At 43.3% G+C, this 14,993-nt stretch overlaps 1 protein-coding gene across 2 annotated transcripts; it reads left to right on the forward strand.

Moving 5' to 3' along the window:
• The first annotated feature begins 9,304 nt into the window (after positions 1-9,304).
• On the forward strand, positions 9,305-14,971 carry LOC105010309 (voltage-dependent calcium channel gamma-3 subunit-like). Of its 2 annotated transcripts, XM_020044944.3 has the most exons (5): positions 9,305-10,233; positions 10,566-10,634; positions 11,133-11,216; positions 11,867-12,007; positions 12,129-14,971. In XM_020044944.3, the coding sequence occupies exons 1-5, from the start codon at positions 10,020-10,022 to the stop codon at positions 12,701-12,703; spliced, it is 1,083 nt and encodes a 360-aa protein (XP_019900503.2). In that variant the 5' UTR covers positions 9,305-10,019; the 3' UTR covers positions 12,704-14,971. The 2 variants fall into 2 exon arrangements, with proteins under 2 accessions (XP_019900503.2, XP_019900504.2); XM_020044945.3 differs by lacking the exon at positions 10,566-10,634.
• Positions 14,972-14,993: the final 22 nt, after the last annotated feature.

Below are 14,993 nucleotides of genomic sequence, written 5' to 3' on the forward strand. Positions count from 1 at the left end.
GGGATCCCACTAGCTTACTGAGCCTCCCTGGAGTTACATGTGGCTGGGATCCCGCTAGCTTACTGAGCCTGGCTGGAGATACATGTGGCTGGGATCCCGCTAGCTTACTGAGCCTGGCTGGAGATACATGTGGCTGGGATCCCGTTAGCTTACTGAGCCTGGCTGGAGATACATGTGGCTGGGATCCCGTTAGCTTACTGAGCCTGGCTGGAGTTACATGTGGCTGGGATGTGGCTGGGACATGTTAACTCTATGTGGATATCAGTCTGTTCGGGATGGTACTCTAGCGCCCGACCAGACTGATATCCGTGTAGCATTTAGCTGTATGCTTGCGGGAACAGGTGGCTGTGCGAGGCTACCAAATTTTAGCGGTTGCCCAGGAAATGGCTACCGGTGACAACAGTGTCTAGCTGTGGATTAAGACGTTGGCATGGCAACGGCGCATCACAGTGAACAGTTACATCAGGAATTTCAATGAGAGAGATTCACTGTATCATTTGGATGAAAAAAGGTTGATAAACTGCTAAAACAAAATACCTTTGTATCCAATGGTCAACAGAAGACCAGAATTTGTTTTTAAACCGTCTCGACTCAGCCCTCCTCAGAATCAGTTGGATGCCAGTGATGTACAGTAATGTCTTCCGTGAAGTGCCCTATAGGAAACTTGGGGCAGTAAGCATTAATTTTCTTTTGGCTACTCCAAACATTTGGATTTGAAATCAAACAGTTACTGTGAGTTTGAAATATAGATAATGAGCTTTTATTTGAGGGTATCTGGGTACATGTTTATTGCACTATGTCAAATTAAGGCACAGCATACCCCTTGTCAATCAACTTCCCTGGTAATTTTTTTTGGAAATAAATAAAATCTTGTCTGCTAATGTACAAACAACAGCCTTCAAACTCATCAGCCTGTTGCTTTACTTTTCCTGTCCTAATATCTCAAAATATGTATTTAAACATGCTTTCAATTGTATATTGTAAAACCAGAATTCACAATCGCAATTTTTTGATTTTAATTCCAAACATTTGATGTACTGAGCCTAAAGAAGAAAAAACGGATTACTGTCCCAACAATTTCGAGGGGTCAGTAAATTACCCCTAGTCTTTAGACCAGAAACCCCAAACATCTTATTTTTATAGAACTCATGCCGTGGTGTTCTAGAACTAACATATTATTGTTATAGAACTCATGCCGTGGTGTTCTAGAACTAACATCTTATTGTTATAGAACCCATGCCGTGGTATTCTAGAACTAACATCTTACTGTTATAGAACTCATGCCGTGGTGTTCTAAAACTAACATCTTATTGTTATTGAACTCATGCCGTGGTGTTCTAGAACTAACATCTTATTGTTATAGAACTCATGCCGTGGTGTTCTAGAACTAACATCTTATTGTTATAGAACTCATGCCGTGGTGTTCTGGAACTAACATCTTATTGTTATAGAACTCATGCCGTGGTGTTCTAGAACTAACATCTTATTGTTATAGAACTCATGCCGTGGTGTTCTGGAACTAACATCTTATTGTTATAGAACTCATGCCGTGGTGTTCTAGAACTAACATCTTATTGTTATAGATCTCATGCCGTGGTGTTCTAGAACTAACATCTTATTGTTATAGAACTCATGCCGTGGTGTTCTAGAACTAACATCTTATTGTTATAGAACTCATGTCTTGTCCAATAATTTAACTCATGATGTCCTGGGTCTTCCAAAATATAATGCAAAAAAACAGTCTGACAGATCTGTTGACTGCTGCAGTGGAAGACTGTGTGTCCCTCTCTATATCCCTCTCTTCTCTCTATCTCTCTCTTCTCTCTCTCTCTCTTCTCTCTATATCCCTCTCTTCTCTCTATATCCCTCTCTTCTCTCTATCTCTCTCTTCTCTATCTCTCTCTTCTCTCCATCTCTCTCTTCTCTCTCTCTCTTCTCTCTATCTCTCTCTTCTCTCTCTCTCTTCTCTATATCTCTCTTCTCTCTATCTCTCTCTTCTCTATATCTCTTCTCTCTATCTCTCTCTTTGTCTTTTGCTATCCCTCTCTCCCCCTCTCCTACCTATTATACTCTGTAATTCTGTCTTCTCTGTTAGCTATAAGTGTGTGTGTGTGTGTGTGTCCATGGGTGTGTACCATAACTGTAGAACCAGCTTCACTATGCATGCCTTTAGAGGTAGATAGCCCCTCCCCCATAGTAGTCGTTAACTACACTCTGACTGCTCTGCATGTCAGATCAAATGTTACCACGGTTACTGACTAAACTTGAGGATCAGATTGAGTGTTACCACGTTTACTGACTAATTACCTGAGGGTCAGATCAAATGTTACCACGGTTACTGACTAAACTTGAGGATCAGATTGAGTGTTACCACGTTTACTGACTAATTACCTGAGGGTCAGATCAAATGTTACCACGGTTACTGACTAAACTTGAGGATCAGATTGAGTGTTACCACGTTTACTGACTAAACTTGAGGATCAGATTGAGTGTTACCACGTTTACTGACTAATTACCTAAGGGTCAGATCAAATGTTACCAAGGTTACTGACTAATTACCTGAGGGTCAGATCAAATGTTACCACGGTTACTGACTAAACTTGAGGATCAGATTGAGTGTTACCACGTTTACTGACTAATTACCTGAGGGTCAGATCAAATGTTACCACGGTTACTGACTAAACTTGAGGATCAGATTGAGTGTTACCACGTTTACTGACTAATTACCTGAGGGTCAGATCAAATGTTACCACGGTTACTGACTAAACTTGAGGATCAGATTGAGTGTTACCACGTTTACTGACTAAACTTGAGGATCAGATTGAGTGTTACCATGTTTACTGACTAATTACCTAAGGGTCAGATCAAATGTTACCAAGGTTACTGACTAACTATATGGCATATGAATATATCTGAATATATAGATATGAGACTGGGTGTATTTCCTGTCTTTTTTTTTTATATGTCCCAAATTTTACCCTAGTCTGGTCAACAGCCTAGTGACCTCTGATCAACCGTACTATGTAGACCAACTGACATGTTATGTATATTGTGCCTACTTTGGGTGGATGTCTGTTATCTGGAGAGGAGTTTCTCGTTTTGGGTGGATGTCTGTTATCTGGAGAGGAGTTTTCGTTTTGGGTGGATATCTGTTACCTGGAGAGGAGTTTCTCGTTTTGGGTGGATATCTGTTATCTGGAGAGTAGTTTCTCGTTGAGGGTGGATGTCTTTTATCTGGAGAGGAGTTTCTCGTTTTGGGTGGATGTCTGATATATCTGGAGAGGAGTTTCTTGTTTTGGGTGGATGTCTGTTATCTGGAGAGGAGTTTCTCGTTTTGGGTGGATGTCTGTTATCTGGAGAGGAGTTTCTCGTTTTGGGTGGATGTCTGTTATCTGAAGAGGAGTTTCTCGTTTTGGGTGGATGTCTGTTATCTGGAGAGGAGTTTCTCGTTTTGGGTGGATGTCTGTTATCTGGAGAGGAGTTTCACGTTTTGGGTGGATGTCTGTTATCTGGAGAGGAGTTTCTCGTTTTGGGCGAATTTCTTATCTAGAGAGGAGTTTCTCGTATTGTTTGGATGTCTTTTATCTGGAGAGGAGTTTCTCGTTTTGGGTGGATGTCTTATCCTTTCCTGTGACAGGAGAGATATGTCTGTTATCTGGAGGAAGGTTTTTCCTGTGTTGTGGAGAGATATGTCTGTTATCTGGAGGGAGGTGTTTCCTGTGACAGGAGAGGTATGTCTGTTATCTGGAGGGAGGTGTTTCCTGTGTTGTGGAGAGGTACGTCTGTTATCTGGAGGGAGGTGTTTCCTGTGTTCTGGAGAGGTATGTCTGTTATCTGGAGGGAGGTGTTTCCTGTGTTGTGGAGAGGTATGTCTGTTATCTGTAGGGAGGTGTTTCCTGTGACAGGAGAGGTATGTCTGTTATCTGGAGGGAGGTGTTTCCTGTGTTCTGGAGAGATATGTCTGATATCTGTAGGGAGGTGTTTCCTGTGACAGGAGAGGTATGTCTGTTATCTGGAGGGAGGTGTTTCCTGTGTTGTGGAGAGGTATGTCTGTTATCTGGAGGGAGGTGTTTCCTGTGTTGTGGGGAGGTATGTCTGTTATCTGTAGGGAGGTGTTTCCTGTGACAGGAGAGGTATGTCTGTTATCTGGAGGGAGGTGTTTCCTGTGACAGGAGAGGTATGTCTGTTATCTGGAGGGAGGTGTTTTCTGTGTTCTGGAGAGATATGTCTGTTATCTGGAGGGAGGTGTTTCCTGTGTTGTGGAGAGGTATGTCTGTTATCTGTAGGGAGTGTTTCCTGTGACAGGAGAGGTATGTCTGTTATCTGGAGGGAGGTGTTTTCTGTGTTGTGGGGAGGTATGTCTGTTATCTGGAGGGAGGTGTTACCTGTGTTGTGGAGAGGTATGTCTGTTATCTGTAGGGAGGTGTTTCCTGTGACAGGAGAGGTATGTCTGTTATCTGGAGGGAGGTGTTTTCTGTGTTCTGGAGAGATATGTCTGTTATCTGGAGGGAGGTGTTTCCTGTGTTGTGGGGAGGTATGTCTGTTATCTGTAGGGAGGTGTTTCCTGTGTTGTGGAGAGGTATGTCTGTTATCTGGAGGGAGGTGTTTCCTGTGTTGTGGGGAGGTATGTCTGTTACCTGGAGGGAGGTGTTTCCTGTGTTGTAGAGAGGTATGTGAGACAGGGCTGTTTAATATGTTTATACTGTATGAAGATTAAGGGGATGGCAGTCTTACAGTCTGATAGCTGTCTTCTATTGGTGCTCTACAATTACAGCCCCAACCCCCTCCTCTTTTGGTGTGTGGTTAGTGTAGGTAGCCCCTCCCCATCTCTCAGAACGGCCTATCGGACACCTGCACTATTCTCTGTCATCTGGATGTGGTGGAATTATTGTGGAACTAACTCTAAAATAGAAAGATATTCTAAAAGAAGGCATGGTTTTCAACAATAGACTTGAGAATTGGAATGTATTCTCAAAGGTGAGATGGTTTCCCAGCTATAAATTAGTTGGCCTCCGTCCTCTCATTGGCACCTTTTGAAAAAGGTCAAAGGTGGTTGAAGAGAAAATCCATGCATGAAAATGTTTTTTTGAAATTACATTCTTCTCCTTTTGTTTATCATCAAGCAGAAGCTTTTAGTTCCTCGTTGGACCCCAGAATAAATGTGTAAAGTGATAAAAACAAATGGTCTTGGTTGTGCATTACATTTAACAGATGAAACCATAACCAGCATAATTTTCAAATGCATTCATGCTTTTCTCCAGCAACTTAAACACAAACTGCAACAAAACACAAACAGCTGTATCCTGTATTAACTGGGGATTTGGCTGTATACAGCTGTATCCTGTATTAACTGGGGGTTTGGCTGTATACAGCTGTATCCTGTATTAACTGGGGGTTTGGCTGTATACAGCTGTATCCTGTATTAACTGGGGGTTTGGCTGTATACAGCTGTATCCTGTATTAACTGGGGGTTTGGCTGTATACAACTGTATCCTGTATTAACTGGGGGTTTGGCTGTATACAGCTGTATCCTGTATTAACTGGGGGTTTGGCTGTATACAGCTGTATCCTGTATTAACTGGGGGTTTGGCTGTATACAGCTGTTTCCTGTATTAACTGGGGGTTTGGCTGTATACAGCTGTATCCTGCATTAACTGGGGGTTTGGCTGTATACAGCTGTATCCTGTAATAAGTGGGGGTTTGGCTGTATACAGCTGTATCCTGTATTAAATGGGGGTTTGGCTGTATACAGCTGTATCCTGTAATAAGTGGGGGTTTGGCTGTATACAGCTGTATCCTGTATTAAATGGGGGTTTGGCTGTATACAGCTGTATCCTGTATTAACTGGGGGTTTGGCTGTATACAGCTGTATCCTGTATTAAATGGGGGTTTGGCTGTATACAGCTGTATCCTGTATTAACTGGGGGTTTGGCTGTATACAGCTGTATCCTGTATTAACTGGGGTTTTTGGCTGAATACAGCTGTGTCCTGTAGTAAAGGTTATGCCGAGCGTCCCTCAACTGCCCATCTAATGAACTGACATCTCATCAACCAATCAATAACATACAATTGTGCTCATAAGTTTGTCTACCCTGGCAGACATAGTGAAAATTTGGCATTGATTTTGAAAGTATGACTGATCATGCAAAAATTATCATAGTTGTTTGGCTCCTTTTGAAATCATAGTGATAATGGAAATCACCCAAATGGTCCTGATCAAAAGTTGACATACCCTTGAATGTTTAGCCTTGTTACAGACACACAAGGTGACACACACAGGTGAAAATGGCAATTAAAGGTGAATTTACCACATCTGTGGCTTTTTGAATTGCAATTAGTGTATAAATATTCAATGAGTTTGCTCTCACATGGATGCACTGAGCAGGCTAGATACTGAGTCAAGGAAAGCAGAAAATAACAGTCAAAAGACCTGAGTAACAAGGTAATGGAACTTTATAAAGATGAAATATAAGGATATAAAAAAATATCCAAAGCCTTGCAAAAGCCAGTCAGTACTGTTCAATCACTTATTAAGAAGTGCAAAATATGAGAATCTCTTGATACCAAGCCAATGTCAGATAGACCAAGAAAGATTGCAGCCAAAACTCCCAGAAGAACTGTTCAAGAAAAAAACACAGGTAACCTCAGGAGAAATACAGGCTGCTCTGGAAACAGATGTTGTGGTTGTTTCAAGGAGCACAATATGACAATACTTGAACAAAAATTAGCTGCATGGTTGCTTTGTCGGAAAGAAGCCTTTACTGCACCAGTGCCCGGTAACAACATGCCCGACAACACCTTGACACGCCTCACAGCTTCTGTAATTTGGAGTAACGAGACCAAAATAGAGGTTTATGGTTACAACCATAACCGCTATCTTTAGAGAGGGGTCAACAAGGCCTATAGTGAACAGAATACCATCCCCACTGTGAAGCATGGTGGTGGCTCACTGGTGTTTTGGGGGGGTGTGAGCTCTGAAGGCATGGGGAATCTTGTGAAAATTGATGTCAAAATTAATGCAGCATGTTATCAGAAAATACTAGTGGACAATTTGCTTTCATCTGCACGAAAGCTGCACATGGGACGCTCTTGGACTTTCCAGCATGACAATGACCCTAACCACAAGGCCAAGTTGACCCTCCAGTGGTTACAGCAGAAAAAGGTGAAGGTTCTGGAGTGGCCATCACAGTCTCCTGACCCTAATATCATCGAGCCACTCTGGGGAGACCTCAAATGTGCGGTTCACGCAAGACGACCAAAGACTTTGCATGACCTGGAGGCATTTTACCAAGACGAATGGGCAGCTATACCACCTGCATGAATTTCGGGCCTCAGAGACAACTATTACAAAAGACTGCACGCTGTCATGGACGCTAAAGGGGGCAATACACAGTATTAGGAACTAAGGGTATGCAGACTTTTGAACAGGAGTCAGGTCATTTTTTTCTTCGTTGCCATGTTTTGTTTTATGATTGATCCATTCTGTTATGACGTACAGTTGAATGTGAATCCCATAAGAAATAAAAGACGTGTTTTGCCTGTTCACTCATGTTCTCTTTACAAACGGTACATATATAATTAATTCTCCATGGGTATGCAAACTTTTGAGCACAACTGTACCTATTTCCAAGTGAGGAAGAGGGTGAGGGATGGAGATGAGACTTCTGTATATTGGAGGAGTAAAAGGGATGAACAGGAGGGGTCTGGGGGCGGGTGGGGCGAGAGGGTAGTGTGTGGTCTTATATTGTTGTACTGATAAGTATCAGAACTCCTTCAATGTCCTCCAAGTAAGCTAAGGAAAATAGTGACCAGACCGGAGCTTTAGACTGGTCCTCAATTTAAAAAAGGAAAGGGTATTTTTGGATCAGGTATTTAGGGTTCAAATTCAAATATATCCTTACTCCCCAAAAACTCTGCACTAGACCCTTCAACAAGGTTCTTGGAGGGTCCTTTATGGGTTCTTCACATAGGAACTCTGGAGGACCCCTATAAGATCTTCCAAGAATCCTTTAAAAGGGTTCTGTTGACTTGCTGTTCACAGCTTACTGTAACCTATTTGGCCATCTGCACAAAACTATTTACTTATTATAAACTGATTTGATTAAATTTATTTACAGGTGTAATTTTTTTCCTTAATCCAATCCCAAAAGAAGTATTCATTGTTTCCACACCATGACATAACAAATTGAGCAACTCACCCATGACCGAAGCTAGGTACCATTACGCCTGCTCACCCCTGACCGAAGCTAAGTACCATTACGCCTGCTCACCCCTGACCGAAGCTAAGTACCATTACGCCTGCTCACCCCTGACCGAAGCTAAGTACCATTACGCCTGCTCACCCCTGACCGAAGCTAAGTACCATTACGCCTGCTATCCCCTGACCGAAGCTAAGTATTATTACGCCTGCTCTCCCCTGACTGAAGCTAAGTACCATTATGCCTGCTCTCCCCTGACCGAAGCTAAGTATTATTACCCCTGCTCTCCCCTGACCGAAGCTAAGTACCATTACGCCTGCTCACCCCTGACCGAAGCTAAGTACCATTACGCCTGCTCACCCCTGACCGAAGCTAAGTACCATTACGCCTGCTCACCCCTGACCGAAGCTAAGTACCATTACGCCTGCTCACCCCTGACCGAAGCTAAGTACCATTACGCCTGCTCACCCCTGACCGAAGCTAAGTACCATTACGCCTGCTCACCCCTGACCGAAGCTAAGTACCATTACGCCTGCTATCCCCTGACCGAAGCTAAGTATTATTACGCCTGCTCTCCCCTGACCGAAGCTAAGTACCATTACGCCTGCTCACCCCTGACCGAAGCTAAGTACCATTACGCCTGCTCACCCCTGACCGAAGCTAAGTACCATTACGCCTGCTATCCCCTGACCGAAGCTAAGTATTATTACGCCTGCTCTCCCCTGACCGAAGCTAAGTACCATTACGCCTGCTCACCCCTGACTGAAGCTAAGTACCATTACGCCTGCTCACCCCTGACCGAAGCTAAGTACCATTACGCCTGCTATCCCCTGACCGAAGCTAAGTACCATTACGCCTGCTATCCCCTGACCGAAGCTAAGTATTATTACGCCTGCTCTCCCCTAACCGAAGCTAAGTACCATTGTATGCTCATTGTAGTTGTAATTGTAACATGAAGGAGGACTAATTGAAAGAGGCAGAGGAGGGGTAGGAGGAGAGAGAGACACAATGGAAGATGAGAGGGACAGAAGAGAGAGAGGAGCAATGAACAGGAAATAGAGAGACAGCAGAGGAGAAACCGAAGACAGAATAGAGAAACAGGAGGAGGGAAACGTTACAGGAGAAACAGAAGGGAGAGTAGAGAACAGGAGAGCAGAGAGGGGGGGGAAATGCCTCATGTTTTCCATATTGCTAAAAATCCAGTCAGACAGACCACTGACCTGCCTAGGAGATTGGAGACCATTGGATAATTATTTTTCTTTTTTGCTGCTCTTAGAACCTAAGGTCATATTAAAGGTCCTTCTGTTATGTTTTTATTGAAAAATGAACCGTTTTTATGGTTTTATCTATCTTTACGTTTATACTCTGATTGTGTCACCATCTTGGATCCAGTTAGATTATAATGTCACTCTGTTCAAATCCAAGTGGACATTTAACGCCTGTTGGTATTTATCTGCACTTTATCCGACTATAACGCTATAAAAAGACAATCTTGTATCTCTTTTTTTTAATCCTCAAAACATATTGTGAGTAATGACTACGCTGTGAACCTTTGAAACTCACGTCGCGTTCTCAGCAGAAAGCTGTCAACTGTTATCCGACCCTCTGAACAGCGCTGATGAGGAAATCTCAGCGCGTTTCTTCAAGCAGAACATCTCATGGATTTTCACAATTTTTTTATTTTCACTTCATAAAGACAATTTTTAAGCCATTTCAAAGACACAACGTATTCAGACTAAATTAATACAACTGTTACCAAGTGCTTTTAAAACTTAAAACTAGCTACAGAAACCGTTATCAACTATAGCTTTACTTGCCCTAATGAAGTTTTGCAATAGCGGGGCGTTGATGCTCGTGACCACGGCGGGAGCCTTCATAGCATTTAGCCTGATGACCATCGCGGTTGGAACGGATTACTGGCTTTACTCCCCCGGCGTCTGCCGCTCCAAGACCTCCATCCACGACAATGAGACCATCCATAAAAACGAAGAGGTGATGACGCACTCCGGCCTGTGGCGCACATGCTGTCTAGAAGGTAAACGTCCACGGTTCGTTTGTTCTGGAGAACCTTCGGTTAAGGTTTAAGCGTTTTAAATTAGTTTTGCGTGGCTAATTTGTTGTTACATTAGAAAAAGAGAAAACACATCATCCAACTTCAGTTGTAGGACAGAAAAACAAAAAAACAAAAGAATGTGCCCAACACTTGTGGTAAATGTGATTTATATACGCGCACAACGAAGAGGAAAGGTTTTTCTCACAGTTTAATTTTCATACTTTTTTATATCTAACAAAAAGGTGTGACGTAAACGTGCTTTGGGTCAGCGCGTGCACTGTGAGTACATGCGTATGTTTTTGCCTAACATTAAGATGTTCAGAAGGATCAGGTGTTGTTGGAGAGAGGCTGTCCAGAAGACCCTGCTGAACCCATACGAACAGGTGTGTCCGTCCACTCGGATGGTTCTGGCTCTGCCTTCGATTCACTCCAGTTTAACAGCCCAACCACCCCCTAGGGAACTCACACACACACCCAGTCAAATATCAAAGTGGCTTAATGGAGAACTAATTAGAGGGTCCCTGTTAAAGGACATCATTGATGTGTGGATAAGTGCTGTGTAAAATATTTCAATGTTTTGAGAAATGGAACAGACCTGAGAACTAAAGTGAAATCTCTAGTGTTCTGGAACAGAATCTGGAACAGCTTCCCCAATCTCCAAATGTAAACAAACCAAAAAATCAGTGTCTACATGACTGACTGTCTTTGGTCATTAAAGACCCCATGACAGAGATTTTAAGCGTGTTAACCTCGGTGCCTTCATATCATCATGGTCCCATTATCACAACTTGCTACCTGGCACACACACACACACGCACACACACCCACACACACACACACACACACACACGCACCTGAAGACCTGCGCTGTCCCTGTCTAGGTGTATTCAGAGGTGTGTGTAAAGAAATCGATCATTTCCTGGAGGATGCAGACTATGAGCAGGATGCTGCAGAATACCTCCTGAGTAAGTATACACACAAGTTGCAGAATACCTCCTGAGTACAAACACATATGTTTTACTATAGTTCTGAGGACCTTTTTTAAATGTATTCCCCCCATAATCTTGTTTTCTATTAACACCCTCAAACCAACCGTGACACTAACCCTGAAAACAACCCTTAAACCAACCCTGAAACTAACCCTGAAGCCAACCCTAAAACCAACCCTGAAACGAACTCTGAAACCAACCCTAAAACTAACCCTGAAACCAACCCTGAAACCAACCCTGAAACCGACCCTGATACCAAACCTAAAACCAACCCTGAAACCAACCCTGATACCAAACCTAAAACTAACCCTGAAACTAACCCTAAACTAACTCTGAAACCAACCCTAAACCAACCCTGAAACCAAACCTGTAACTAACCCTGAAACCAACCCTGAAACTAACCCTAAAACCAAATGTGAAACTAATCCTGAAATTAACCATAACATTAACCCCAGCCTTTTTTTAAGTAATGGGTGGCAAAAAGTCTTCACTTTCCCCCAGTAATTATGTGTTACTACTCTGGTGAGGACTTCTCAAACACACACAGAGATGTACATTGTGTACTTAGCTGTGTGTGTGTTTATATATATATATGTGTGTGTGTGTGTGTTTCTCTGTCTCTTTAGGAGCGGTGCGCGCATCCAGCCTCTTCCCCATCCTCAGTGTGTTTCTCCTCTTTCTCGGAGGAGTGTGTGTGGCTGCCAGCGAGTTCCACAAGTCAAAACACAACGTCATCCTCAGTGCAGGGATACTATTCGTGTCTGCAGGTTAGCGCACGCACACACCCACACACATCCACACACACCCACACACACCCACACACACCCACACACACCTGCGCCCAGTATTGTCAGTCTTGTGGAGACTCACAGACAGATCTCCCACCAGGCCTCAGCAACATCATCGGCATCATCGTCTACATCTCGGCCAACTCGGGCGACCCCGGCCAGAGTGACAGTAAGAAGAGCTACTCCTACGGCTGGTCCTTCTACTTCGGCGCCATGTCCTTCGTCCTGGCTGAGATGGTGGGCGTCCTGACCGTACACGTCTTCATCGAGCGCCATCGCCGGCTGCGTACCAGTGGAAGGCCGTCCCTCACCAAACCTTCCCTGGTCCACTCCGCCTCCTACTACAACCGCTACAACCGCTACCGGCGCCGCTCCAGTTACCGCGGCAACATGGACACCCGCTACTCGTTGTCGACAGCGGGGCAGCCGCAACCGCACGACTCCTCGTCGGCGGCACTGTCCATGTCGAAGGTCGTGGCTGCTGGACCGGCGGGGTCAGAGTTCACCCTGTACACGCTGGCCCCGCCCAAACTGCCTCCGCCCAATAGCAAGACAGCTGACGCAGGAAGTGGGGTAGAGGTCGGGAGGAGCAACTTTCTGTCGCCACTGATGGCCATGCCCGACAACAAGGAGACATTGCCTAGCAACACTAACCGGAGGACTACACCTGTCTGACAGGGAGGGAGGGAGACAAGGAGATAGAGGGAGGGAGACAAGGAGATAGAGGGAGGGAGACAAGGAGTTAGAGGGAGGGTGAAATAGATGAGTACAGAGCAATGGACTGCAGCTTGTCATGGGATTGCTGAGTTCTATTGTAACGAAAGAAAACGGAAAAGAAAGAACAAAACATTTCAGAAATTTCCAGAAATTTAGAGGATTTGTGGTTATGTTCATGGTAAAACAGTTGAGGGTTAATGGTTGTGTTCATGTTATAACAGTTGAGGGTTAATGGTTGTGTTTCAATTTAGAACAGTTGAGTGTTAATGGTTGTGTTTCAGTTTAGAATAGTTGAGGGTTAATGGTTGTGTTCATGTTATAACAGTTGAGGGTTAATGGTTGTGTTTCAATTTAGAACAGTTGAGGGTTAATGGTTGTGTTTCAATTTAGAACAGTTGAGGGTTAATGGTTGTGTTCATGGTAGAACAGTTGAGGGTTAATGGTTGTGTTTCAATTTAGAACAGTTGAGGGTTAATGGTTGTGTTTCAATTTAGAACAGTTGAGGGTTAATGGTTGTGTTCATGGTAGAACAGTTGAGGGTTAATGGTTGTGTTCATGTTATAACAGTTGAGTGTTAATGGTTGTGTTCATGGTAGAACAGTTGAGGGTTAATGGTTGTGTTCATGGTAGAACAGTTGAGGGTTAATGGTTGTGTTCATGATAGAACAGTTGAGGGTTAATGGTTGTGTTCATGGTAGAACAGTTGAGGGTTAATGGTTGTGTTCATGGTAGAACAGTTGAGGGTTAATGGTAGAAAGGTTTGAATGCAAAGTAATCGGTAAATTGGTCAGTCGTGTCAAATGCTTCCTGTCTCTCTATGTATTCTGGTTAACCCCTGACCTCCACTCCCTGTCCATCTGCCTGGAAACCCAGTGCTTGCAGAGCTTCCTGACATGACATCAAAAAACAACTTTCCCATTAATTCCTGGGGCCATAGCCTACCAGTGAGAGCATTGAGGCAGCGTCTGAAAGTTTGCTAGTTTAAATCCCTGAGCTTACAAGGTGAAAAATATGTTGATCTGCCCCTTGAGGAACGAACTTAATCACAATCTCATCTAAGGTTGCAAAATGACAGTAACTACAACAGAACTACATGGTTTTCCAAAAATCCTGTTTGGAAGATTTACATAATTACCATAAAACAAGCAGGAAAAAACTCTTACTGAAATGCTAAACTCTACTGCCTTGAGTAACTGTTACATAGTTTACCAGTTAAAGACGTTTCTGTGAAAAATACTTTTTTCAGTAATAATGACCGTGCCTCATCTCAGCAACTCCCCAGCCTTGAGCATTACCCCAGTAGAGCTTGGCGCTTGGAACACCAGCGCAATGACAGTATATCCAAATATTTCTCCTGTGGTGGAATAGGAGTGTCTGAAAAAGTACTTAGATGTAAATCTGCCCACTGATGCACAAAGCCGTTCTGCTTCTTATCACGTTGCCCGCTTAACCATAAAGTATTCACCGGCACATTGATGGAAACACATTTCCCATCTGACATCCATCGTGGAGCCTGCAGGTGTCTGACCCACCACAGGGGTCACTAGAGCACATCGACAAAAGGCAGCTCTTAACACACGTTTCTCTTTAAAAATAAATAAATAATTGTCTGTCCCAGAAGGTAAAAGAAACCTTTACACATAATATAAAATACATGTTCTTTACCGGTAAGTTAAAAGACATGTTTACCAGTGAGATTCTCATGCAGTATCTGCACACCAACCATCTGTTCTCAGTCAGTGTCTTGGGGAGATGTATTTAGGTCTTTCTGAGTTAGGTGTTGTTTTGAAGTAGCCTACGGGTTTGTTTTGAATTATGTACACCGAGTGAATTTTAGAGCAGATGGTATTAACAAATTAAAGCATAACCTACTTTGGTGCTCTGCCTGGTGGGGGACATTGTTGAGTTTCAGTCCACATGCACGGTTGTTTTTGTCTTACATTCTTAGCATTTTACAATGAAATTGTATTCTGTTTCGCAAAACACTATAAATATGTGATATTGCAGACATTGAAAAAGCTTGATCAAACTTCATTAAAGGAGCACACATTAGTTCACTAGCCAGTTCTGTTCAAATGAAAGGAGAATACAGCACCAATAACCAGATTAGAATACAGCACCAATAACCAGATTAGAATACAGCACTAGAATACAGCACTAGAATGCAGCACCAATAACCAGATTAGAATGCAACACTAGAATACAGCACCAATATCCAGATTAGAACATTAAAACTACAGCATCAATC

The sequence above is a fragment of the Esox lucius genome, chromosome 9 (assembly GCF_011004845.1).
Source record: "Esox lucius isolate fEsoLuc1 chromosome 9, fEsoLuc1.pri, whole genome shotgun sequence".
Lineage (NCBI taxonomy): Eukaryota > Metazoa > Chordata > Actinopteri > Esociformes > Esocidae > Esox > Esox lucius.

Bases quoted from the DNA above. Each gene is read 5' to 3' on its own strand.
- LOC105010309 (XM_020044944.3), top strand. From the start codon at position 10,020: ATGAAGTTTTGCAATAGCGGGGCGTTGATGCTCGTGACCACGGCGGGA. The intron at 10,234-10,565 runs GTAAACGTCCAC...CCTAACATTAAG, and splicing joins GCGCACATGCTGTCTAGAAG to ATGTTCAGAAGGATCAGGTG. The intron at 10,635-11,132 runs GTGTGTCCGTCC...GTCCCTGTCTAG, and splicing joins TGCTGAACCCATACGAACAG to GTGTATTCAGAGGTGTGTGT.